The sequence below is a fragment of the Ochotona curzoniae genome, unplaced genomic scaffold (genome assembly GCF_017591425.1).
Source record: "Ochotona curzoniae isolate NIBS_2020 unplaced genomic scaffold, NIBS_Ocur_1.0 patch124, whole genome shotgun sequence".
Lineage (NCBI taxonomy): Eukaryota > Metazoa > Chordata > Mammalia > Lagomorpha > Ochotonidae > Ochotona > Ochotona curzoniae.
This window is the reverse complement of record NW_024466667.1, coordinates 475,862-500,094: the sequence shown is the minus strand read 5'-3', so window position 1 is coordinate 500,094 and position 24,233 is coordinate 475,862. Positions and strand designations below refer to the sequence as shown.

Sequence of the window (24,233 nt, the reverse complement as noted above, 5' to 3'; positions counted from 1 at the left end):
TATATTTAGTTTTATTGGAAAGGCAGATTTACACAGAGAAACAGACAGAGAAATCTTCCACTCACTGGCTCACTCCCCAAGTGACTGCAACAGCCAGAGCTGAACCAATCTGAAGTCAGGAGCCAGGAGCTTCTTCCAGGTCTCCCACATGGGCACAGGGTCTCAAGGCTTTGGGTCGTCCTCTACTGCTTTCCCAGGCCACAAGCAGGGAATTGGATGTGAAATGGAGTAGCTGGGATATTTATGACACCCATATGGGATGTGAGCCTCCAAAACTTTTCTAAAGATGATTTTTATTCACATTTTACGTAGGATTGAGAAAGTATCAGTTGTTCAATACCCAGAATTGGGAGAGCTAATTCTTCATTGAGAGGATATCCCAGATTATGGGCAAACACTGCAGTGTAGTGGGAAAAGCCACATGTGATTTCAGCACCCCATATGGGCACTGGTTCAATTTCCCAGCTTTTCCACTTCCAGTCCAGCTCCTGGCTAAGGTGTGGAGGAAAGCTGCAGGGCAGTGGCCCCATTGCTTGGTTCTCTGCATCCATGTAGGAGATCTGGCTGAAAATCCTGGCTTCGACCTGACCCAGCCATGTGGAGTAGCTCTCTGCCTTTCTTTCTCTTTCTGTACTTTAAAATAAACAAATCAGTATTCTTTTTCAATTACATAATAAAAAAAAGTGGATTGAGTTTTTCCACTTAAAGTGAGGGATAGAAAATACTCTCATTTCAAAACAATTTGTTAATTGCGTTTTCAAAAGTAATGTCAAATCTCCTTGAGAATTAGATAATATGAAAGTATTTTTGCATGTGAACTGGTTAAATAAATGTGTAAATAAACTGAAGAAAAAATGCAAAACCTTTTTTTTTACAGAATAGTATAAATGTTTATTTTTTCTGTATGATTTTTTTCACTGTCCTGTTTTTACAATATAGAAAAGTGTATTCTTTGAATAGCTCTAGTAAATATAAATTTAATTTTTCTACTTTGGGGTGTAAATAGAGCTAAAAAATTATATACCCAACCCTCCCCAAAAAGTCTTTTAAAATTGTTGAGTTAATGTGGTTTATAATCTTGTTCAGCAATTTGATGCAAATGCCTAAATACAAAAAGTCATTTAGTAGGAACTACCCAGGAAGGAAAAGGCTTAATACTTAGATAGCTTCTTGAAAAATCAGAAAAACTAATAGCATTTGATTGCACCTTCAAATTTTTACAAGCAAAACATTCTCAAGCAATGCCATCATACATAATCTACAACTGCAGTTGAAATTTCACAAACACTTTCTGCACACTGTATATAAATACACATCACAACAGGACAATTAGAATTAACACAGAGTATGTACAAAATGAACAAAGTTTAGGTTTAGACCAAAAACTTATTGCAATCTTTTGAAAAATAACTTGATTAGATATTTTATCCTCTTACACTAATTTACATTTATACAAATTTTAATTAAACAGACTATGATCGAGGTGCTAACAATATTTGCACTATCTACATTTAGAGTTACTGCACTATAATTTTATAAATCCTGACTTCAAAAGGAAGATATTTTAATGAATAACGGAGTCCTTTTTCAGATTACTTAAGCTATTTCCTATATCTTGAATGTCCATATGAACATATATACAGAATACATACACCTACAGAGTCCTTGCAGGAAGCGGTATAATCACACACCGATCATCACTGAGAATTAAGGTAACAGAAAAAAAAAATATCCCTCAATTACAACATGATTTTTTTCTTGTCACAAAATCAAGAGGCCTACTATAATAGCCTCCTAAATTCATGGCTTTTGAAATCTGAATTTCTAAAAATGATTTAAATAATTCCTTCCCTCATCACCCTCAACTTTACAAATCACTAACTAGAAAATGATGCCACAATTAAAAATTTCCTTACGGAAGAAATGCCACTGTAATGGCGAACGCTTTGTTAGGAGGCTGGTTCAGCAAATCCAGGAAGTGGTTTGAAACCGCTGGAACTCAGAAGCCTACAAGTAAGTTTGTAGAGATGGAAAATTCCTCCCCTAAATTCATCTCTCTCAATGTCAATATTCCTTATTTATCCATCTAAGCCAAGTTATATACTTCATGTGAGGTTTTATGTCATTATATAATAAAAATATCCCTACTTTTATTCACAAGCACCTTTCATTTTCATGGAACCCAGTAATCACTCTGACAATTTCTTAGCATCTCAAAAACATACCACCTCATGGAAAGAAAATGAAGACGCTCTGTAATATTTATCTAGAAACACAATGCCAGAATTGAGATTTACTGTTCCTTAAGGTTTTATAGTTTTTTTTTTAACTTATTTTAAAAGTGTGCCTAGGAACTGCTTCCCTTCTGAGAATCCCAAAATGACAACAGATTATTTTAGAATCTGCCCTAAAAAGCTAATTCTTAAAAATAACAGTACTTTTGTCAACACAGCCTATGATTAGCATACATTTCCTGTAATGTTGTTGATATAGATAGTCCATCTGTATGTGGTCTACATCTAGTACCAAAGAATGACGGGGTAAGGCTCAGGCTGCGTTGGCTTTTCCTACTGAACAAAGTGATACGACGCCATACAGTATAAATTATAGTGTAGTAATTTATAAATGCTCTTTGTCAATAGAATCAGAAGGAGAGAACATCTAAATCTCAGGAAACCCAAGCAAGTTAAAAATCTATCATACAACAAAGAAAAATTCAATTTAGAAGGGGCATAAGCAGATTTAACCAAGATTTAAAATGCACTAATTTCTTCATTTAAAATCTTTGCTTTCAATGTTATAATTTCAGATCTCTTAAAAATAAGGACCAAATTAAAATACAGTAATTGCTGAACTATGTGCCAGAAAACCAAGTGTCCCTGCACCTTATACGTCCTGCACAGTGGCACTGACGAGTCCTTGGGCGGGGTTAGCAGTGCATGGCACAAGGATCACTCTTGGCTTTCCCCGCAGAGCTGATGACGCTCATCAAGCAACGGCCAAACTCCTCCAGGATCATGCGCTCTGCGGCTGCCTTGGACGATCCCTTCTTGTCGGCCTGTTCCGCCTGGGCAAGGAGGCAGTTACACGTGGCTTCTGCAACCTCCTTGGTTACAAACGTGAAGGGCAACCTGGAATGAGTTTTGAGAGAAAGAAAAAGCCAATGATGCTACTGAGCGAGAACAGAAGTGGCTAAAGTCTCCCATCTTGTTTGCACAGCGAGCACCAGCATACCATAAAGGGTTTCCAAAAGGCAGATCTGCTTTGTCACTAGGCATAGTTTAAAAATACGGTACAGAATATACAACATTTATGATTCACTCCATAGACAAAGTTACTTATAACTAAAATATGTAATTGTACAGACTAAAATTTCTGTGACTCAAGTCCTTCCATGAATGCAAACTGCGTGCGTGCAGTGTTTGACTAAAGTTTTACTCACTGTTTCCCCTGTAGCTAGAACAGTGCTTGATGCAGAGACATTCCATGAATAGTTGCTGAATCAATACATATTATTGGATCCTGGAGGCCCTATCTGATGTAACAGTAAAAACAAAGCCTCTCATGTTGTTTAAAACAAACAGCAGATGAAGCATGCCACAATTCTTCAATGTCCCATCACGACACGCAAAAGCAAGCAATGGGAAAGCGATCACCAGTGTGCACAGAGTTTGATTCATAAGGATCTAGACTACTGAGTGTTACATCGGAACAATCCTTCCCGAGGGCTTGCTGTACTGCAGCCACACCAACCCTCACAGCCTGACAGATTCAACCAGGAAACCTCACCTAACCACCACCTCAACAACTTCAGGAAGCAGTCACTAACAGAAGCAGGCTGCAATGGCAACTGAACATGGCAATCTGAAATCAGGCCTATTATCCCAAGAGAAGGGAGCCGAAAAAGTAACTGAGGTACCTGAATGGAAACCTTCAGAATGCAAAGAGGCACTTTAAATTAGAAATACTGTAACATGCAGATTATAATTCACATGACAATAATGTTGGTATAATACCACTCCATAATTGGTCTTGCCACATAATAAAAATTTTATAATGAAATATTTGGAAACTACAGAAAAGTAGAGAAAAAATAATTCAGGGGTCTGTTACTCAAAACAAAGGCTTACCCTACTAAATTATACAGTTGTTTGTATATTTCTGATTATGCCATATAATTTTGGTTTTGCTACATAGCATAAACATTATCTCTCGGTTGAGAAATTGACTGCACATATTTTACTGCTGCATTATCTATAATGTTCACATGGAGGTGAGATTTAATAACCTAAAGAATTATTTAAAAACTTAGAAATGATTCTAATTAAGGTGTCCAAGCTTTTCCACTTTTTATCATTAGAGAACTACTTGCTGCCATTAAGTTGTCAAGAGCTCTTTAGAAATACTGAGGGGTGGTGCTGTGGCACAGCAAGTAAAGCTGTGCCTCAGGTGCTGGCTAGACTCCCGAAGGCATCAATTCTGGTCTAGCTCCCTGCTGATACTTCTGGGAAAGCAATGGAAGATGGCCCAAGGGCTTGGGCCCCTGCATCTATATAAGAGAACCAGAAGAGGCTCCTGGATCCTGCACTGTGACTGGCTCAGCTCCTACTGTTACAATCATTTGAGGAGTGAACCAGTGGATGGTTTACTCTCTCTTGCTCTCTCTAACATTGCCTTTCTGATGAATAGGTCTTTAAAAAAGAAAGAAAAAAATTATGTATGCAACATTTTTTCTACTAAAAAAACAAAACAAACAAAAAACAAAAGCCTTAATTAAGTACCGAAGAACTTTGTAAAACAGATCCAAGTTCAAACTGCAAGCCACAATGCATCAGGCTAACAAGTGATGGGGACTCCTCGTGGTCACCTGAAATGGTTATTTTAAGGAGAAGAAAACAGAGGCCTAGAAAGGTGAAGTGTTTAATTTGCAAACTACTAACAGCAAAGACTAAAGTATCTAAACTCAGGGCTACCTGACATCAAGGGTCACTCTTTTCTGGCTGGGGGGCACGTACTGTGATGGTTAGGATGCCATTTGTGCTACTTGCATCCACTTTTCTTTCATTAATTTTTTAAAGGTTTTTATCTATTTTCGTTTAAAAGGCAGAGTTAGAAAAAGGGAAGCAGAGCGATCTTCTACCCACTGCCCCAACCCCCAAAATGGCCAAAACAGCCGGAGCTGAGCTGATCTGAAGCCAGGAGCATTCTCCAGGTCTCCCATGTTGCTGCAGGGGCCTAACAACTTCTCCACTACCTCCCCAGGTCATCAGCAGGCAGCTGGATCAAAACTGAAGCAGCAAAGAATCAAACCAATATTCACATGGAATGTCAGCACACAGAGAGTGGCTTAGCTCCCATGACATGGCACCAGTCTCTGGTTCTACTTTTGACCCAGCTTCCTGTTAAAGTACACCATGGGACACAGCGAGTGACAGCCTAAGTATGTGGACCTCTACCAATCACAGACAGAGCTGGAATAAGTTTCCAGCTGCTGACTTCAGACTGACCTAGCCACAGGCATTGTGGACACTTAGAAAATGAATCAGTGGATGGAAGAACACACTTGATTTCTCTGTTTCTGCCCTTTAAATAAAATAAAAAGAAGTAAATTTCAAGGTCAACCTTTTCTATCTTAGAGTTCAGGAGCCTAACAAAAAAGAAAATAATAAAGATTCTAGTAATAAACAGTGATGGGTGGTTCACTTGATGAAGAAGGTGTTCCAAGGACATAAAACAAACAAACAAACAAACAAACAAAAGGTAAGCAAATGCAAAAATGTGAAACATGCTATCATGTATTTAGAACCTGATATTCTTATGGATTTTTCTTAATGTCAAGATTTACTTATTTATTTGAAATGCAAAGCAACAGAGAAAAACAAAAAGGGAGAGTGAGACTCTTCCATAGGCTGTTTCACTCCCCAAATAGCTGCGACAGCTAGGTAACAGCTTAGGCTGGGATGACCAAAGCCAGAAGACAAAAAAACTCCACCAGGGGCCCAGTTACTTAGGTCATCCTCAGCAGCCTTCCCAAGCACACTAGCAGGAAGCTGGATGGGAAACAGAGCAGATGGGACTGAAACCAGTACTCCCACATGGGATGCCAACATCACAGCCAGTGGCTCAGCATTCTGTGCTATAACACATCTCATCTTAGTAGGCAGAAACCCAATTAAAACAAGCATAGCAAGCTAAGACATTACCATACATTGCAGAATCACACGATCCAACAGTAGTTTTTCTGCTGACTTTAAAATCTCTTTATGGTAAGTAACAGTGAGGGGAAAAAATGCAAAAATCATGTCTGCAGCAACTAAAAAGAAATTCAACTTTGCTCCAAAAAAAGGACCTATCAAAATTAAATATTTGAGAAATGCTATAAAAATACTATAAATACTATAAAAATATTGACTTGACACTTACTTTCCTCCTCCACTATTCAAAGTTGGTGCTGGCCTGGTGAGCAAGTCCGAAATTTGGGAGGATAACTTGGTCTTGGCTGCAGTTTGCTGCTGCACCCGGACCTCAGCCGCATCTGCCAAGTGCATCAACGTCTTTCTCTCAGGGCTTTCTTCAAAATTCTTACAGCCAATACATTTGCATATTGAGGAACACATTATTTTAGCCTAAAAGATTTACAAACATAAACAAAGAATTACTGTAAGTAGGTTTCACAACTAAATGAACAGATGTTAAGACTACTACAAAAGTTTACTGGAATCAGAAGGTAAGTTGATTTAGGTATTTCTTTTTGAAGTACCCTCAAAAATAGCATCACCTGGTCCACCAGCGTTAGGATGCGCTGGAAGCCTCTCTTACTGACACACTCAATGGGTTAACTATGCACAGACAGCAGTTGGACAGTGGCTGCACAATGCTTGTGCTTAAGGTCTTCCATGTGAACTTACCTCACCAAGAACATAAATATTTCCTTCCTGATAACATGTACATATCGTAACAAATATGAATGGCACATTGCAATACTAAAAATAAGGCTATTCAATCATCTCAGGCAAATCACCATTAACATACTGGTGACCCCTCTTCCAATTACGCAATTTACATTAGAGGTACCTCCCAGTTGCTATTTTTATTATAGCTGCTTTCCCTTGCTGAATTTGGTCCACAGATTAACAAAACTCACCAAAAATAACACTATTTCTTTAATGTAAAAATCCATAAATGTAAGTATTTATGTGAAAAAAAACAGAGCTTATATGTAGATAACTTTTTCGTTGCTTTAAGTTCACATAATCATATGCCAATTATTCTACACCTTGCTTTTCTTCTTTTGTTTTTTTTTTAAAGATTTATTTATTTTTATTACAAAATGAGATATACAGAGAGGAAGAGAGACAGAGAGGAAGATCTTCCATCTGATGATTCACTCCCCAAGTGAACCACAACGGCTGATACTATGCCGATCTGAAGCCAGGATCCAGGAACTTCTTCCAGGTCTCCCACGTGGGTGCAGGGTCCCAAAGCTTTGGGCCATCCTCGACTGCTTTCCCAGGCCACAAGCAGAGAGCTGGATGGGAAGTGGAGCTGCTGGGATTAGAACCGGTGCCCATATGGGATCCCGGGGCGTTCAAGGCGAGGACTTTAGCTGCTAGGCCACACCGCTGGGCCCCTTCTTCTTTTTTAAATCTTGTTTTTCTTACAGTTCAACTCGAAGGACTGTTTGCCTCCAATCACCTGTCACAGTCTCAATTCCTTTGAAGGGCTGATATGATGTGCCACATCTAATGGGTACTGACAGCTTGATCAACAGGTGGTTGTTCCCAGGTTTTTGAAACAGGTACCATCAAGGATGTACTAAACGATTTATGCTTTTATTTCACCAGGCAAGATTTCTACTATTAGGTTTATTTTTCCTAGGTTATATGTGTTTTGAATTTTAAAAATGTGGCTAAGTTACTTTTCCAGGAGGCTGTAACACCTTACTTCTCATTAGCAATGTACAGAAGGAAGCTTCTCCCACACCCCCTCCCAAATGGACGCATTAGTTCTTAATATTTTCGAGTTAGGTTAGTCTACCTTTCCCTGACTCGTACTGAATTTGAGTATCTCTTGCCAGCTATACCTTCAGTGAATTCTGGTCAATTTTAACAAACAAAATAACTATCCTTTCTCTCTATAGCGTCTGGCAAAAGATGGACTACAGTATGAACAAATATATCTACTCCTTTTTAAAAAAATTTTATTTTTGATAATTTTTTAAAAATTTTATTTATTTATTGGAAAGTCAGATATACAGAGAGGAGGAGAGACAGAGAAGATCTTCCATCCGATGATTCACTCCCCAAGTGAGCTGCAACGGCTGATGCTATACCAATCCAAAGCCAGGATCCAGGAATTTCTTCCTGGTATCCCACACGGGTGCAGGGTCCCAAGGCTTTGGGCCATCCCCGACTGGTTTCCCAGGCCACAAGCAGGGAGCTGGATGGGAAGTGGAGCTGCCAGGATTAGAACCGGCACTCATATGGGATCCTGGTGCATTCAAGGCGAGGACTTTAGCTGCTAGGCCACGCCGCTGGGCCCTATTTTTGATAATTTTTACATATTTTATTAGGGTGTGATGAGTCAAGGGATGAAGCAAAGTGGGTGAGAACATTGTTTTCACATTCTTTTTGTCCTTATTGTATACGAGGGAGGTGAGACAGAAGGGGAGAAGCACATCCAGCCTCTCACCCATCCCACGGTCCCTGATGTGGGACATCCTGTGAGTGTCCTGCTCAAGTGGTTTTGATAGTTCAACAGTTCTGGATTGCTGTCGATCTTGTCACTCCAATCACGTTGAAATCTCTTCAGAATCCACTGGCTGACACAGTTCACCTTAGTCTCCATTTGCCCAGGTATTCACTGCCAACTCTTGATTGGGGTAGTTGATCAATTTGTTCTGTCCTCTGTCCTCTGTCATGGTACCAGGTGTCCTCTGCAGGCTCCAATGTACTGCCATATCCTCCATGTGCATTTGGATATGCTGTCCACTGCTCTAAGCCACTGAGGAGGCCTAGCTCTGATACATGCACTCTATGGTCAAACCATGGAACCTGCAATTCTCTCCATGGTTGGAGTTCTGAGTCTGCCAGTTCAGTTGGGGGGATCCCCAAAGAAACTTTGTCTGAAGTGATCCCAGACCTGATTCTTATGTGTGCATGCCAATACAGGGTCTGGTCACAGTTGGTCTCCCAAATCAGCCTACACACACTGGTAGTTGCAATTGCTAGGTCAGTTTTGCTTCCAGCCCTGTCTTCTACACAAACTAATGGGTATTGCAGTCCAGCCAAATCCTGGCCCAGCACACTTGGCCCTCATTCAAACCAGCGGGAGCTATAGTTGACACGACCCAGAATAACCCCTACCAGGCCTGCCCCCTGCCCTATTTTCTGCACTTGCCAGCAAGACAGCAGACTGGTCTAGTCTCTCCCTCATCTCATTCCGCTCTCATACATGTCAATGGGCATTGAAGCCTAGTTGAATGCAACCAGTCCACACACATACTGGTGGGTGCTTCTCTCTGACCAGCCATGCCTGCCCCTCATCCTGGTTTCCATGCTCACCAGTGAGAGTTGCAGCCCATCAGAGAGGTGCCCACTATTTCCCTCATGGGCTCACTCCCAATCCTGGATCTTGCACTCTCCAGGTGGTTCTGTAGGTTAGCTTGAAAGTTTGGCCCACGAACTACCACGTGCTGGCTGATGCTGTGGCAAAGCCCAGTCAACCCACACTTACTCTGACTTATGCATGAACCAGTAGGTACAGTCCATACAGCCTGACTTTCCCTGGATCCAGCTTACATGAAGGCCAACAGGTGCTGTAGCCCTGCTCAACCTGGTCTGCCTCGAGTCCCAGCTCTCATACTCGCCAGTGGGAATAGTGTTCCAGCAAAGAAGCCCCGTAACTCTCTACCAGATTAGCCCACTCTCCTCTAGGTCTCACATGTGCTGGTTGGGTGCTGCAGCCCAGTCTGTCATGGCCCACCTCACCTCAGCATTTGCCAGTGGGTGCTGTAGCCTGGTCTGGGATGGCCCGCCTCCAGTTCCAGCTCATGTTGGTGGGGACTACAACCTAGCCAGTCTGGCCAGCACCCAGTCCTGGCATGAATGTGAACTGGCTGGTATTGTGGCCTGACCCACACACCATTGTTGTTCTCAGATTTACCAGTGGGTGATATGAACTGGCCTAGCCTGGCTTGTGCAAGACCTAAACCAAAGGTAAGCCTGTGGGTACCATTCCCTGGTCTGGTCTGGGCTGCTCCCTTTTTTGGTTCTTGCACTCACCTGCAGGGACTGTGTCCCAACAGAGGAGTTCCCCAAGCTCCTCCTCCTCCATCAGAATCTCTCCCAATGCCAGATCGCACACACTGGTGAGTCCATGGGCCAGCCCTTCTTCGTCAACCTCCTGTCCTAGCAGGAAAGATGGCCTTTCCTGACTGGCCCTCACCCATTCTGGTTCCTATTGTTGGGCGCCACAGCCCATCCAAGTCTGGTCTACACCCAGATACAGCTAACACATGGCTTGGCAGGGGCAGAGACCTAGTCCAACCTGTCCTACACCCAACCTGGTTCTCATGAGCACCAGTGGGTGTTGGAATCTAGCCTAGTCTGGCACACCTAGACCCAGTCCACACTCATGCCAGAGGACACTGCAGCCATGTCTAGACCAGACCGTAGCCCCAATTCCATCCCCTGAGCTCACCAGTGGAACCCAAACCCCAGCTGGGGCGTCCCCTTCGTTCCCTAACCAGGCCTGATTGCAGCCACAGATCTTGCATGTTCCAGTGGTTGCTATGGCCCAGCTTAGTATACCCCCCAGCTGTGTTGGCCTTTGCCTTGGGATGCTGCAGCCTGACTCTGCTCAGTCTGCTCCCATTCCTGGCTCATGTAAACCAGTAGGTGTGGCAGCCTAGCCCTGTATGACCTGCACTCCATCCTAGTTTCTGCACTTGCCAGTGGGCTATGGTTTGCTCAGCCCTGCCCAGTCTGCTCCCTTCCAAAACCAACTCACACACTTGCTGACAAATGGAGCTACCCTGCCCAATACCCAGGCCTGGACCACGTGCTTACCAGCAAGAGCTATGACCCTAAATTATGTCAAGATTGTCAAAAATAAATAAATTAATTAATAAAAAAGAGATTTATTTATTTTTATTTCAAAGGCAGATTAACAGAGGAGAGAGAAATATCTTCCATTTACTGGTTCACTCAGCCACATGGCTGGAACTAAGTCAATTTTAAGCCTGAAGTCAGGAGTCAGGAGCTAGGAGCTTCCTGAGCTGGGTCTCCCATGTGGGTGTAATGTCACCCTCCGCTGCTTTCCCAGGCCCCAAACAGGGAACTGGATGGGAAGCAGAGCAGCTAGAACAGGAATTGGTGCCTGCTGGGGTCTGTGTAGTGGGTCTGGAAGATGCAAAGGTGTGAAGAGAACTGTTCCATTGCAGGCAAGGCCGCAAGGAATCTCCTACTGCATGGCAAGGCTTGGTGGATGTCTCTACAACCACCTGAAAAGCAGTTCCACCTTCCTTTGCATGGACACCAGACAACCCTGCTGAGAATTCTATAATCTATTTAGGCATTGTCTGCCACTGCTGAGTTGGTCTTTACTATCAATGTGAGCTTGGAAGTTGATGTTGTTAACGTCTTGGCAAAAGGGCCTTTTACAACTCATGTTGTCTCTGTCTCTGCTGCCCCATTTGACCATCCTTGATCTTTAGGTTCCCCCCTTTTTTGTGATGCATTTCTTCCCTTAACTGATTCAAGATTAAGTTGTAGAATGAGGACTGTAGTAAGAAATGTGTTACTGATTGATATGCACCATCTATTGAGAACTTCTATTGAGAGCTTTAAAGTGAAACAAAGAGTAGAATCATCCTTGGAAATACCCACTTAACTATGTCTGTGCCATAGCTTGTGACTGCTTCTGTATAAATAAAGGAGACAGCTTTCTTGCGTGGCCCACTATAATCCTGAAATTGTAGTGGTCCATTTCTTTTCTCTCTACGTTTATTCCACGCACCCTTCTCAAGTTTCAAACTCGGCTGGAGCTGGACTCCGGCAGGTGCCCGTATGGGTTGCAGGCAGGGGATTAGCCAGTTGAGCCATGGTGCCAGCCCTTAAAGCTGCTCTTAATAAGCATCATATGCTGAGAAACTGCCTGTTCTCACGGTGACAGAAACATACCAATCACATTCTTCTTGCTTTGCTTCCAAAGCAGCTTCTTGCAAATGCTCCTGGGAAGGACCAAGTACTCACTCTCGTGCCATGCATGTGGGATACAAGGATGGAGTTCCTGGCTCCTGACTTAGGCCTGGCCCAGAGCAGGCTATTGCAGGCATCTGCAGCGATCTCCATCTCCTGTCTTCTCTCCCTCTCTCTCAACTATTCTGCCTTGAGGTAAGTAATAAATAAATGTTCAAAAACAAAGAGAGACACAACCATTCAAGTACTGTGGACAGCCACTTACCCAGTCAACAAGCCTGAAGGTAAGTGATGTGAATGTGAACCTGGGTCCAGCTGCAAACCAACTGGATCAAAAAGCCAACTTAACTGAAGACTCGGGTGTCAAAAGAACAGTAATTCAACCCAAACTGTGAGACATGGTAGCTAATTCCTCATGAGCAAATAAACCCTCATTATTCATAGTTTCGTATCTTCCAAGTTTTACCACTTTTTGATTCATGAATTTTGGAATAACCAATTAGTTACTGGACACTGCATCTGTCACAACACAATCCCCATTAAAATGCCTATGGGTAAGTTTCTCTCTTTGAACACTATTTTTTCTACTTGTAGCAATTCACAAATTTGATCACCAGCTCAATAACACGATCAGTTCATATCTACTTCAATTTTGCATGCCTAGCATGCAGCTGACTGGCCGATGTTATATATGTATGAAGGGGTAGTTTTGATCTTCTCCAGCTTTTCACCAATTTTCATTTTTCTCTTTGGTGGATTTGAAAGCTTATACCCCACCCCACCCCCCAAAAAACTGTTCACATGACAACTTCTGTATGGTATGGTTTATAAACATAAGCCAATGTTTTATCTGGTATCCAAGTAAAAGAAAGCAACAAAACAGTCGAACATTGGATGCAAACTGGCAGGTCAGACTTGTGAGATATCCTTAGAGATGTTACAAAATAACCCTGACTTTATACAAATTGTATTAACTACAGAGCTAAGAACATGCTACTCTACTGTATGATTTTACTTCATAAAGTGTAGTATTTGGCCTTTTACATATGTAAATCAGACAAAAGTTCATTACACAAAAAAATCATGGTACATAAAATCTTTCACATGTCACCTGCTATTTGGGGACAGGGATGGAAGCACGTACCCTTGTGCAGCACGGCAACCTGACCAAGGGAGCAGGCAGTTACCAATAGAGTTACTTCAGCAAGTGCAAAGGCAAGGCTTTTTTGGCAAAAAAAAAAAAAAAAAAAAAAAAAAAAAGTCGCCCACTGAGAAATAAATTTCAAACAGTAAAAAAATATAAGGAGATGAGATGAGCCAACTGTAGGAATGATTCAACCCAAAGAACTATCAGTAGTTTCAGGCATATCAAGAAATCAGTTATGGTAGGGCCCAGCAGCATGGCCTACCGGCTAAAGTCCCTCGCCTTGAACGCTCCAGGATCCCATGAGAGCTGGTTCTAACCCCAGCAGCTCCACTTCCCATCCAGCTCCCTGCTTGTGGCCTGGGAAACCAGTCGAGGACGGCCCAATGCTTTGGGACCCTGCACCCATGTGGGAAACCAGGAAGAAGTTCCTGGATCCTGGCTCTGGATCGGCACAGCACCAGCCGTTGTGCTCACTTGGGGAGTGAATCACCGGATGGAAGATCTTTCTGTCTGTCTTTCCTCCTCTCTGTGTGTCTGACTTTCCAATAAATAAATAAATCTTAAAAAAAAACCCCAAGAAATCAGTTATGGTAACCTGAAGTTTACCTCAGGCATTCCAAGCCTGTTACATTGAAGTTTTCAAAATAAAAATGAAAACAACAAAAAAGCCCCCAAAGAGTTACAGCAATAGAGGGAGAGAGAAAGAGTGACCTTTCACCTTTCGGTTCACTCCTCAAATGGCTGCAATGGCTGAGTTTGGGCCAAGCCGAAGCCAGGAGCCAGGAACTTCTTCTGGTCTCCCACATAGATAGCCAGGAGCCAAGCACTCAGGCTATCTTCCAACGACTTTTCCCAGGCTATCAGCCACGAGCTGGACTGGAAGTGGAGTGGCTGAGTCATGAACCAGCACCCATACGGGATACTGGTGTCAGAAGCAGCTTTACTTGCTACACACACAGCCAGCCCCATGTTTTTCTTTCTTTTTTTAAGATTTACTTTTTTGAAAAGCAGAGAAACAGAGTAGAAAGGACAGAGAACTAGGGATTTTCCGTCTGATTCACTCTGCAAATAGCCACCCCAACCAGGCTGGGCAAGGGCAAAGCCAAGAACCAGGAACTCCTTCTCGGTCTCCCTGTGGCTGACAGGGGCCCAAGTTCTAGGGTCTTAAGCTGCTGCTGCAATAGCAGGGAGCTGGACTGGAAGTTGAACAGCAGGGCCTTGAACCAATGATCAAAAAGGATGCCAGCATCACAAGTGGTGGCTGACTCACTGTACCACATCACTGGCTCCCAGGGCTTAGGTCTCCCAGAAAAGACATCTGAGCTATAAATGAAAAAGTTAGGTCTATGGAAAACTAAAATTGGGAAGTAGATGCAATCACCTCACAGACACCCGTAACCATATTCTTTGCTTGCCTTTTTCTGTTGTCAAGGCAAATGGCACATCATTCAGTTTAGCTTCACAGTGTTCCTGCAGAGGGTTCTCTTGGCATTTAGTGGGAATCCCTGCTTTCAGGCCTACACTCTGCAGTGCAGGCTGCCCTGAACCTAAGTGCCTCTGAAAAGTACGTGGAGAAGGGCAGGCAGCACTGACCTTCAGCTGAGCACCACTGCTGCACAGAGGCCAAGCTCTTGAAGTTTGTCCTGACAGGGCAGAGACCCGTGCTCTGATCTGCATCCAGCCAGCTATGACGGCTCAGAAGCTGCAAGCTGGTAAGTCAGCTAACGAGACCCCCACTCCCCAAGCCATAAGGACACAGCCAAAGCTCTGCTGGGGAGGCCAGGAGACCTTCTTCATGCGAGGAACCCCAGCTAAGGGTGCGTATGTACAAACTGCAATAGCAGAATGAGTTCCTAATTTTCAAGTAAACTGTAGTACTATGTTTTGATGTAAAACAATTTTCACAAGATGCTTGGGCCATTTCCCCCAGCTGGTGTCCTACCTCATAGCATTCACAGTAGTTTTTAAGACATCCTGATCGCTTGCAATTACATCCTTTGCTATGACGTCGATCCGACTCTCCCTCCTTTCCTTTCCCTATCTTCGGCTTGAAGGCTTCTGGATTTCTGTCAAGGCATGCCTATCAAAACAGATCAAAGCACAACTGAGGCTGAATCACAGATGGTATCTCACTGCAAAGGGAATAAATATGCTTCCTTACAAAACAATTTCCATTCTTTAAAAAAAGTGAAATTGGAGATTACTGTTAAATAAAATAAAAAATAATCACCTTTATTGCTTTTTGCCTTTCATTTTCATGTTCCAAATTGTTATAACAATTAGTACAATTGCAGTTGTTGCAAAATTCACCATTTGCAAAACAATCACAATATCTGAAAAGTAAAAACCAGTATAAGATTAACACTCATTAAACAAAAGTAGTAATTACCTGAAGACATATATATAAACACACGCACACACATTTTATATACATGGTATGCATGTGGCAAAGCATTTACAAATATAAACAGGTTCACATAGTTACAGAGTTAATACATACTATCAATCATACTCAATCAGGCTAAAAATTTAAGTCACCAACTAGAATTTTGGCCTAGAAACCTAGCCTAAGTAATAATAATGTCAACACAGGAGCTATGTGATTGTATGTGTTCCCTAAGTAAGTTACTTCAAAATCCTGAAAAACATAAAAACACTAATAGGACCTGCTCACCTGAGCTAACTTAGGGCTTACTGACCCCCCAAGAAGAGCAACTGTTTTATCTTGGAGCTTAATGCTAACAAATTAATTATGTAAAGCCTTGCAAAATGGTTCAGAGGGTGGGCATTTACGCTAGCCATTATGACAGGGTTAGGATGCCTGTGTCTTAATTAGCTCCAGCTCCTGGCTCCTGCTCTGTGCCGGTGTAGACCTCTGGAGCTAGTGCCAATGGTTCCTGTGATTGGGTCTGAGCCACCCACAGGGCAAGCACTACACTAATTCCCTGGTTCTAGACTTCACGAACTGAGGAACAACATCCAAAATTACCTTAGCTGGGATCCCAAATACAAACGTCAGAAATAAACTCCAACTTCCTATTCAGCACAGAAAGGCTGTCTACCTCATGCTGCTGTGTTTCTACCTTGGAAGCTGGTTTTCTGGAAAAAAAGGATATTTTTACACTGCCTTCAGTGCACCAACACGCACGTGGACGTTTACTCAGAGGACTTAAGCTTATGAAACTCGCGTGTTAGGAAGCCTTAGTTAGCTCTTACTTATTATTATTATTATTATTATTATTTTAGCTCTTGCTGATTTGTAAGAGTACTTCCAATTGCATCAAGTGAGTAAGCAGCTGCAGAAACACTTACAATTTCAAGCATAGGGATTTTGTACAATTACAGGGTTTTCTGGGCCGACTTGCAGACTCCGATGGGATTACGCTATGCAGGAGAGAACAAAGATCCACATGTTCATCAATGAAAGCACGTAGTACAAATTATAAGTCTCTAAACTGTAAATTCTTCCTAGGATAAATCTACAACCAACACCATTCATCTTTAGTAAAAATCTGTCCCGTTATTATTTCATCATCACAAAGTTCAAAGACAAGTTGTAACATGAAAAGAGAGGGAAAGAGCTAAGATCCGGGATAGCCTTTTCAAATGGGTAAGTTATCAACAGCTGCCAGAGACCACTTCACAGCCACTCCTACTTCTGAGAGGAAAAAGTTAAAGGCTCCTTAAAAATCTCAGGATGCTATTACAAAAAGCGGTTAAAGTCAAGGGGCACACAGAGAAACTGGAGATTCAGTATGGCTGATGCCACCTAACCGAGCAAACACTGTTTCTAACTTGGTATTGTTAAGGCAGCAAGTAGCAGATCAACAAACAGCAACAATGACAAAAGGAAACAAGCATCAAATAAGCAAAAAAAAAAAAAACCCAGGATCTAACACACCACTTCTAAATAGCTAGCATCTTCATTACAACCACATTCTCAGGATGAAAATCAACAGGAGTGTGGCAAGGCTGGTGAAGCTGATACAGGGCATTTGAGAGTTCTGTGATTGAATTCTGCACTGAAGCTGGTTCAACTGCTTCACTTAGGTTTGTTCCAAATACTCACCCATTGAACGGGAGCCTTGCCTGGGTCTGGACACCAGATGTGCCGGTAAAGTTTGAGTTGCTCGCTATGGACACGTAGGAAGACTGCTGGAGCTACAGGTAAAGAAAGCTGGCTTTACACCATATTGTACAAATATGCCAGATACTCTCAGACACAATGATCAGCATTATTAATCGGTGGCCATAGAAACACATTCCAAAGCACCTTTCAGTATATAGGTAGATTTCTGTTTCTGTTTTTTTTTTTCCCTGAAATATTTATTTACTTATTTGAAAGATAGAGTTATAGACAGAGAGAAAGAAAGAGAGGTGGGGAGGGGAGAGCCACAGAGATATCTTCCATTTGCCGGCTCACTTCCTAAATGGTTGCAAGGCTGAAGCCGGGAGCTAGGAACTCTTTCTAGGTTTCATGGGCCCAAGTCCTTGGGCCATCTTCTGTTGCTTTCCCAGTCACATCAGAAGGGGGCTGGATCAGAAATGGAGCACCTAGGATATGAACCTACACCCATGAGGGATGACAGTGTCACAGACAGCAGTTTAATCTTCTATACCATAATGGAGGTGCCGTCTCTCTTACAACTTGGGCTAACCAATTAGAACATGGTATTAATTTGATTGCATACATAAACCTTCTATCTGTTTCGTGAAATCAGCACTCTCCCCTCCTCCTAACGTTAGTCTTTAGCTTGCTTCCTAAGATAACCAGATGACAGGGTTGGTGAAGGCACGTCACCCACAAATGCATCCCACATTTCTGTTTTCCAAGCACAAGTCAGTGGCTTCATATTTATGTCTGAGGGAAGGCTTTATTATAATCAGGCTTTCTTAAAAATTCATTTGGACTCTGCTGAGTTTAACTTCAATGTGATTTTTTTTTCCTCCCATCTTCAAATGTTGCCCTCATCAAGCTACTCTCAGCTCCCAACTGACTTACTCCTATATCTGGCTCGACTCGTATATTTGTAAGTGCTGTAGAGACACAGAAATAAGCCCAGAAGTTTTGGCTGACATTTTCAAATTCTAGAAACAGCCATTTTAATTTGGAGCTAAGTTTCAGAATGCAACAGTGTTAGCCATCTTAGATTCAGTTCCCATTCCTGACATGCGGTGACTTCCCTTCTCCCACATACCTGAGTAACATACTGAGCTGGAAGCACTGCGTAACCCACATTTCCTGTTCCCGGAGCAGGTGCCAGGACAGTGCCTGGTGGCAGGTTGGTGAGATTGGGCTGGATCTGTGGCAGTGGTGTGGCAGGCATGATCAACCGCTGCTGGGGCTGGCTAGTGGTCACAATTTGTGAACTTGGATTGATTGGCTTGGGAACAACCTAAAAAGAAGGGAAATATATCCATGATCACCAAATAACTTCACAGTTGTTTATGCAGTGTAAATCTCTTGGCTCTAAGTTAGAGCTTTCACTGTGAAGGGTAAGTTGTAGGCGTAGAAGACTGAGAAGCTGTGTGATACTTACTTGCTTGACAGTCTGAGCCGGAACGATTGGAACAGACATCCGTACCGGGGTTGTATTAACGACCACTGGCTTTGCTTTTTAGAAAAAAGAAAAATATGGACAATTTGTTTAGAGAAATATTTTTAAGCAGTTATGATGTTGTTCTCCCAGTTTATCTGCATGAAACAGCTTAAAGAATTCCACTTATTTCCTGTTTTGGGCAATCTTTAATCAGGATACTTGTAGTTTCACACTAATCATCCCATCTTACCAGGAAACCCATGGTTACGGCTGCCACAGTCTAGCTACTCTAGGAGGGTTTATTTAACTGAAAACATTCATTATGTAGCCAGATGATTTAAACACTCAGTATTAAATCCAGTGAAGTGAAATGTTACACAAATGAAAGAATTGCCGTTGGTGAGCCCAAGTAACAATACTGCTCTATACTAAAATTTCAAACTGTTACACTTCTATTCAAAGCAGGAAAAATGACAACATAAATCAGTATTAACACAATATACAGCATAGTATAAAAGGTAGGCATATGGTGATACATCAATTTAAGTCACTGCTTTTGATGCAAGCACTCTACAATGGAGTTCAAGTCCTGGCTGTTCCATTTCCAGTCCAGCTCCCTGATATTGTACCTGGAAAGGCAGCACAAGATGGAACTCCTGACTTTAGCTGGCCCAGGCTTGACCACTGTGGCCATTTCAGGAGTGAACAGGAGAATGGAAGATTTCTGTCATTCTAGCTTTCAAATAAATAAAATAACTCTTCACATACATATACATATTAAAATTTATGAAGTTCTAAACCTAGCTCTGTGATTTTCTCAATACGTTAACTCTCACTGTCCAAATCTTTTGCAATATGGATAGTACCTACGCTGGCTCATGAAAACTCATTAGTGTCTAACAAACAGCAAGTGCTCCATACTACTTGCCTTTATTGTTACTGTTATTATCATAAGCATCACGACTTGACACATGGCACTGTAACCATTGCTATGCAGAAGCAGAAACACAAGACACCTGCTCTCAAGATTACACTCTAGTGCAATGGATCTGGCAAGGACTCAAAAAAGACCAGCAGGACTAAAGAACTGGAGTGCAGAGGAAAAAGAATTTTCATTGCATTGTGCAAGGCTGCTGACACGGGCCCTAATTAATAGGCAGACCACTAAGAGGGCCTGCAGGCTGCAGAAGGGACTACATGGCAGAGGCACCAGGAATGCAGGCCCAGTCCTGGGAAGCAGCAAAGCAATCCACACAACACTAGTGAAGAGGTCTGGATAGATGTTGGGGTTACAGCCAACAGGCAGAGGCAAGAGGCGGACTGCAACCATTTAGCTGAGGGCCTTGCATGTTAGGGTGAAGTCTGCACATTTATACAGGAAGAAAGAGTAAGCTGCAGCTAAGTGACTGCTGCAGTGAGAGCTATCTGAATGGAAAACCCCAGGACGAGCAGGCTTGAAGACAGAGAGAAATGCTGGGATCACACTGAGCCAAGACATCGGTACTATGCATTTGAACCAAAACAAGTACACATGCTAAAACTATATGCTAGGGCCTGGCGCGGTGGCCTAGTGGCCAAAGTCCTTGCCTTGAATGCACCAAAGTCACATATGAGCTCCGGTTCTAGTCCTGGCAGCCCCACTTCTCATCCAGCTCCCTGCTTGTGGCCTGGGAAAGCAGTTGAGGATGGCCCAATGTGTTGGGACCCTGCTCCCACGTGGGAGACCTGGAGGAAGTTCCTGGCTCCTGGCTTCGGATTGGCATAGTACCAACCGTTGTGGCCACTTGGGGAGTGAATCATTGGATGAAGATCTTCCTCTCTATCTCCCCTCCTCTCTGTGTATCTCACTTTGCAATAAAAATAAGTAAATCTTAAAAAAAAAAAAAACCCTATATGCTGGCTTCCCTTCAGATAGTATAAATCTTATGCCCTTTTATTTATTTCTTTAAAAAAAAACCTGCTTGCTGTATTTCTGGTCTGAAGGAGGAATTTAAAAGAGTACAAACAACATCTCTTTTCAGATTTCATTTATGCCACAGTAAGGCCTGCAGGCTAATCTGAGAGATGAGGCTGAGATAATGGGATCTAAATTGCTCTGAACAGTAAATGAAAAATAGACTTTCTTGGACAGAATGGCTACTGTGGCATGAACAGACTGTTTATTTTTGGGAGGGCTGGAAGGTTGATGACTAAAGGTAACACTGTGAGTTCTGGAAAGAGAACATCAGAGAGAGGGTGCTTTGATCTGAGAGGCAGCAGGTGCACAGCAAGGTGACAGGCCAACAAGAAGAACTGGGGAGGGCAGGAGCATTCCAGAGAGTGGGGAGTGCACAGCTCTGTGATGATGCCAAAAGGCAACACATCTCAGTAAGGTTGCTACTCAAGAAGAGTATATGGCCATGAAGTATAGGAGCAGTGTCACCTGACATGAACTGGAAGTTGTTCCTGTTCACCTTTGATTCTCCTTAATTGCAGCCAAGCATCAGGAAAGGTCTAATAATCACTGCAGATGAAACTCCACAACAGTAGTGGGAAACAGAAAGTGAGCTGGAATTCATGCTGGGGACGCAGGGCAGTGGCCTCCTCCTGCACCTGCTTCCTGGAGAGGCTTCCTAAGTCAGCCACAGGCAGAGGGATACACCAGGTACCTGGTCAAAGGAATCTGACTTGCCCTTGGTCACAGCAGACAGGGGGACCATCCCTGCTCCTACCCTGCCTGTGTGTATCTCACACACAACACACATACCACACCTAGAAAACCTGGGAACCCAAGTGTACACGGGTTTGGTCTCTGTACATGAGGGAATGCAGATGATATAAAACCAAGTGGTCAGCAAAGAGAACACCCTAAACACTTAGGAAAGGGCAGGACAAAACCAAGGCCCCCGCCTGTGCACACGTTAGCAATCATCACTGCAGGTTACATAGCAGTTGGCACACTCTTCAACATTTTTATTATGTGAAAGGGACTCTGAACCATCCTTTGGAACATCCTGCTTCCAAACTTCAGGAACCATCACCACAAGAGATGGAGGCTTCTTCATGTCTTTAAGCTGAATTCCTCCTTCTCCCAGTTGGACTCTCCACAGCCCTGTTCTGCCCTTTGCCATGAGCAGGCAACAAACAGGCTGTGACCTTTGAACTTTGGCTTCTGTTTCTATACTGCTTTTGAAGGAAGCCTAGTTCCTTTTGGAATGTCAGAAAACTCCTCTCGGGAAATCAGGCCATTGGAAAGATCGTAATATATTTAACGCCACATTTACATTTTCTGTTATCTCCCTCTCTATATATCCACTCACCCATCCATGCAATTTTCCTTTTATCCATTTAAATTTTTCTTTTTGCCTTTCTTTTCCTGTCCAGAAAAAGATCTGTATACATATACAATATGTTACTTCCCGTTAGTATTAACTTAAATTGTCATTTTCTCTCAGCAGGTGAACGAACTAGCCATCAACAATGGGTAGCTTCAAATCTCTGAACTTTTAACAAAACTGGAAAAATAACCATGATCCTTAATGCTTCTATTTATTTCCTACAAAATAAAAACATGTGATTTACTTGACACTGACTGATTTTGGAAACTGTTCGATAGAAAGCAATCTTTCAAGGAAAAACTTATATCCTGACCTATAAACTATTGTGATCCTTTTACATAATCCAATTTTCTTAAAAAACAGACAAAGATGGACAAGAGTTATGTGTCTTTGTGTATCAGGTGTAAAAATGGCTAACCTTAAACAAGAAAACAAAAGGACACAAAATGGGAATGACATTTAGAAAAAACACAAGTGAGAAAAGACTAGTACAGTTTATAATTACTTCTTGTTAGTAATCACAGATTCAACATCAGAAAAAAACAAATGATATTCTTACGTATTCATACCTTGTCTATTTGTCATGTCAACTGCTCCAAACCTTCTCAAGAAGTCGCATAGTTTAAAAAAACAAAATAACTTGGTACCATCTAAAACTATTTCACTGGCAGAGGTGGTACTTTTTTCTTCTACAAGATTCACTTATTTGAAAACAGAGTAGCAGAGTAGCAGAGAGCAAGAGGGAGGGAGAGGTTTTCACAGCTCACTTCCCCAATGGTCATAACGTTGGTGGCAGACTGGAGACTTAAACCATTCTCTGCTGCTTCCCAGGCGCATTCAGAAGGGAGCTAGATCAGAAATGGACCAGGGTACAAACTGGCACTTGGATACGGGAACGCTGGGGTCTTAAGCTGCAGCTTAACCCACTGTACAATACTGCCTGCCTCCAAATAATAAATTTGAATATCGGCACTAAAACAGCCAATCACAAATTAACAAGCAGTTGTATCTGGTAATACAATACAGTGACATGGTGTGCTAACTTGTGGCAGGATGAAATACTAAGCTACAATTGTTACTTCCCATTGCCCTCTATAACCACAGCTAGCTCCAACTGTCAGCTGAAATGCCACACTCCACCAGGATTTTTAGCAAGACAAGGCTCGCTGTTCAATCAAGTTGTTAAAGGCATTGACAAAACCCCAATCGGTTGCTGACCTTGCTGGAGAGGCTGCGTATTTGTGCTGGGGTTCTGGCTGGCGGGCGGGGTGGCGCTATTGGCTGTCGTGGCAGTGACAAGTCGCACATAATGAAACTTGCTTCCAGGCACTTGGATCTGCTGGACATTGGGAGCGGTGGCCAGAGGAATGATGGTCTTAAACTGGGATGTGCTCACTCCTCCAACAGTGATGGTCTGGACAGCTGACTTTACTGCCTGTAGATAATACAACACAACCCAGCTTTTGTTAATCTGGACTTTGACTTTCCCCAGCTTTTAACTTACAGCACTTGCCCAAGCAATAAAATGTGCTCCTGTATTTCATCAAAGGCTGTTGAAAGGAAATCCTGTTCAAAGAGAAAGACAGAGAATAGTAACAAATAAAGGCATGAAACCAAAATTAATGAGCTCCACTTTCCATCTCTAGCAAACTTCTTTGACAGTCCAGGTCAGATGACTTGCTATAAAGAAATTATTATTTAATTTGCAAGAATCAACTTTGTTAATATCAGGGAGAACTAGTAAGACATTTTAAAATTATAGAGTTCCAGAATTAAGTCCCATATTCAACAGAAAGAAGACAAATTTTATTTCTACCCACCAAGTTAATTATAGCATCTTTATATTCCCATGCTCTCCAAGTGAAACTCCAAAGAAAAGCTCATCGTACACCCTAATTAAGTCTAGTCAACTCTGAAAGGCTTATAGTACCTCGGAGGTACAAAGTATTAATTATCACATGGGCAGGAAGCCCAATTTGGTCCAAAGTTAGCCCAATTTTGGTTGTGTAAGGAAAACTAAACAGTTCTG

At 42.4% G+C, this 24,233-nt stretch overlaps 1 protein-coding gene across 2 annotated transcripts in view; it reads right to left on the bottom strand.

The window, feature by feature from the left end:
* Positions 1 to 854: 854 nt before the first annotated feature.
* LOC121166325 (protein lin-54 homolog) overlaps positions 855 to 24,233 on the bottom strand; it is a 67,298-nt gene continuing 43,919 nt past the window's right edge. For both annotated transcript variants that reach the window (XM_040995469.1, XM_040995470.1), the window contains exons 5-13: positions 23,423 to 23,639; positions 18,888 to 18,961; positions 18,546 to 18,743; positions 17,417 to 17,508; positions 16,660 to 16,731; positions 15,578 to 15,680; positions 15,290 to 15,427; positions 6,424 to 6,626; positions 855 to 3,131 (exon numbers count right to left, since the gene is read on the bottom strand). In XM_040995469.1, coding sequence (XP_040851403.1) covers positions 2,930 to 3,131; positions 6,424 to 6,626; positions 15,290 to 15,427; positions 15,578 to 15,680; positions 16,660 to 16,731; positions 17,417 to 17,508; positions 18,546 to 18,743; positions 18,888 to 18,961; positions 23,423 to 23,639 — 1,299 coding nt within the window. In that variant the 3' untranslated portion in view covers positions 855 to 2,929. The remainder of the gene's footprint in view (positions 3,132 to 6,423; positions 6,627 to 15,289; positions 15,428 to 15,577; positions 15,681 to 16,659; positions 16,732 to 17,416; positions 17,509 to 18,545; positions 18,744 to 18,887; positions 18,962 to 23,422; positions 23,640 to 24,233) is intronic.